General features: G+C 46.0%; 1 protein-coding gene across 1 annotated transcript in view; it reads right to left on the bottom strand.

The window, feature by feature from the left end:
- LOC101850408 (Bardet-Biedl syndrome 7 protein homolog) overlaps positions 1–2,715 on the bottom strand; it is a gene marked incomplete in the record, with an annotated part of 26,096 nt that overhangs the window by 6,223 nt on the left and 17,158 nt on the right. Inside the window, 2 exon segments of the mRNA XM_013081119.2 lie at positions 98–228; positions 1,421–1,470. Of these exon segments, the coding sequence (XP_012936573.1) occupies positions 98–228; positions 1,421–1,470 (181 nt within the window).

The following is a 2,715-nucleotide window of genomic DNA, read 5'->3' as shown; positions in this document are numbered from 1 at the left end:
CAACAACAACAACAACACCAACAACAACAACAACAACAACAACACCACCACCACCACCACCACCACCACCAACAACAACAACAACAACAACCCTCACATGACTGTAGCGATGGACGGGCTCGTCTGCGTCATCATAACTGTACACCTCCACCTGCCCGTCATCGCGGCCCACCAGGAGGTCAAGGACGCCGTCCGCGGTGATGTCGTAGTTGTCTAGGCACAGCACACCTGCCGAACAAACAAACCACACAACTCTTGAACAAACAAACCACACAACTCTCGCACAAACAAACCACACAACTCTTGAACAAACAAACCACACAACTCTCGCACAAACAAACCACACAACTCTCGCACAAACAAAGCACACAACTCTCGCACAAACAAACCACACGACTCTCGCACAAACAAACCACACAACTCTCAACCCTCCCCTCCCATGCAGCCACTCTGGCCACAGACAGCTCCCTGACAGCTTTGTTACAGGAAAGAGAAGCACGTCCACCCAATAGTATGGTCCTTTAGTGCTGGGGACAGACAGACAGACACACACACAGACAGACAGACAGACACACAGACAGACATACACACACACACACAGACAGACAGACAGACAGACAGACAGACAGACACAACAGAGGAAAAGTGTAGGACTCCATAGCTGGTGTCACTGGAAAAGGGACCTGTTTCCAGGAACTGCAGTAAGTAAGACTTCCTTCTCAGCTACTTTGGCCAGACACAGCTGTGTGGCGGGCGCCACGAGAGAGGGGACCTTGTGGACCAAAAACAGCATCATGAGAGTCGTTGTACAATCACTCACATCAGTTGCTGGGGGTCTCCAAACAAAACTGTTATTGAACTAGTCATCAAGGGACGTCATTCCATGTGTGAAATGTTATGGCAAAAAGCAGCCACACGTTACAAAAGTAGCAACTAGTCATCAAAAGACGTCTTTCCATGTGTGAAATGTTATGGCAAAAAGCAGCCAGACGTTACAAAAGTAGCAACTAGTCATCAAGAGACGTCATTCCATGTTTGAAATGTTATGGCAAAAAGCAGCCACACGTTACAAAAGTAGCAACTAGTCATCAAGAGACGTCTTTCCATGTGTGAAATGTTATGGCAAAAGGCAGTCCCACATTACAAAAGTAGCAGTCTGGACTAATTCCTCTGCTCTTCAGATCACAAGAGCAATTGCGATTCATTCCAACTTTCTACTGAAATTCAATGATCTATACAAATTTCACCAATTTCGTCAATATTTCTGCACATTTTAGAGGGTGAAACGTAACAAACCTTCAAAACTTTTATAAAGCTAAAGCAATAAAAAAAAAAGTACATCTCTAGAGGTCATATCGGAGGTCAAAAGACGGAGAGCACCCACAAAGTTCACATGACAGAATGAGAAAGAAACTGTTACCTCCGCTACGCTTGTCATTGGGCACTTCCCAGCGGTGGCTTGGTACCAAACTGTGGAAACACACAACACATGGGACATTGTCCTAGTTCCTACATCACAACACACAACACACATGGGACATGACAACACACAACACACAATATCATGTGACATCCATCTACGAAAAGTTGGAGCTAAGTGGGTGGAGATCCTTGAAGACTCCCCCAACAACCAACGTTCAAAACTGACGCACTGGGAATTGGAACTAAGACAAGGGAACTGAGAGCTATAAAACTTCCCAGATTTCGTGATTCACAAAAACCGAATTAGAGGTTTGAACCAGGGTCATTTACAACACCTTTCAACAAAATACCAACAGAGCTACAGGTGAACACCTACAAATCTGGACATTAGAATACAGTCGAACCTGCCTTAACGGAAACCTGTATAAAACGGGAACTCCCCACTCCCCCCTTGATACAATGTATATCCCTCTTTAATTACCTGTATAAAACGGAAACCTGTCTTAACAGAATCTCCCCACTCCCCCCTTGATATATTACTCTTTAATTACCTATATAAAAAGGAAACCTGTCCAACGCGGAAACGGAAAGAAAAATTTGCTCCCTTCAGAGGGTTTCACCTGTCTAAGACGGAAAATGCTTTGCCCGTTCAGTCCTGATTTGAAACAAAACTCACAAGTTTGGTTCTGCTGGCTCTACACTAACGCCATGGCCATGCCCCTGGGCGAGGAAGGGGAGTAGGGCTGCCATGGGGGGGTAGATGTTACCCCATCATGTGAGCCCTGAGCGATGCAGATGGTCAGTGGAGTGTGGGTGGGAAATCTCACGACTTCCCGAGAGAGTGCTCAAGTAGCCAGCCACTACGGAAACTTTCCTGGGTAGCCAGAAGCCAGAGGTGTGAAATTAGATTGCCCAATGCCTGCCGCCCTGATCGTACGGCCCGCTGAGAAAAGAGTTCTTGGAATCGTTGTTCCATGATGGCAGTGAGGGGTGGCATTGGTTGACTGTGCTTGTTACACCGGTGGGCGGGGCTAAGGGGGGAGGCAAAGGAGATGTTCAAACGTTTCTGTTTTTAATAGGTCAAACAGTGGTCCTATGAAAGGCATATTGTCTCTAACATATCAGGAGGTGGGTGGAGTACTCTGTACAGCAATCATATTATCTCTAACATATCAGGAGGTGAGTGAAGTACTCCGTACAGCAATCATATTATCTCTAACATATCAGGAGGTGAGTGAAGTACTCCGTACAGCAATCATATTATCTCTAACATATCAGGAGGTGAGTGAAGTA

This window comes from Aplysia californica, unplaced genomic scaffold (genome assembly GCF_000002075.1).
Source record: "Aplysia californica isolate F4 #8 unplaced genomic scaffold, AplCal3.0 scaffold00116, whole genome shotgun sequence".
Taxonomy (NCBI): Eukaryota; Metazoa; Mollusca; class Gastropoda; order Aplysiida; family Aplysiidae; genus Aplysia; species Aplysia californica.
This window is presented reverse-complemented; position numbering and strand designations above follow the sequence as displayed.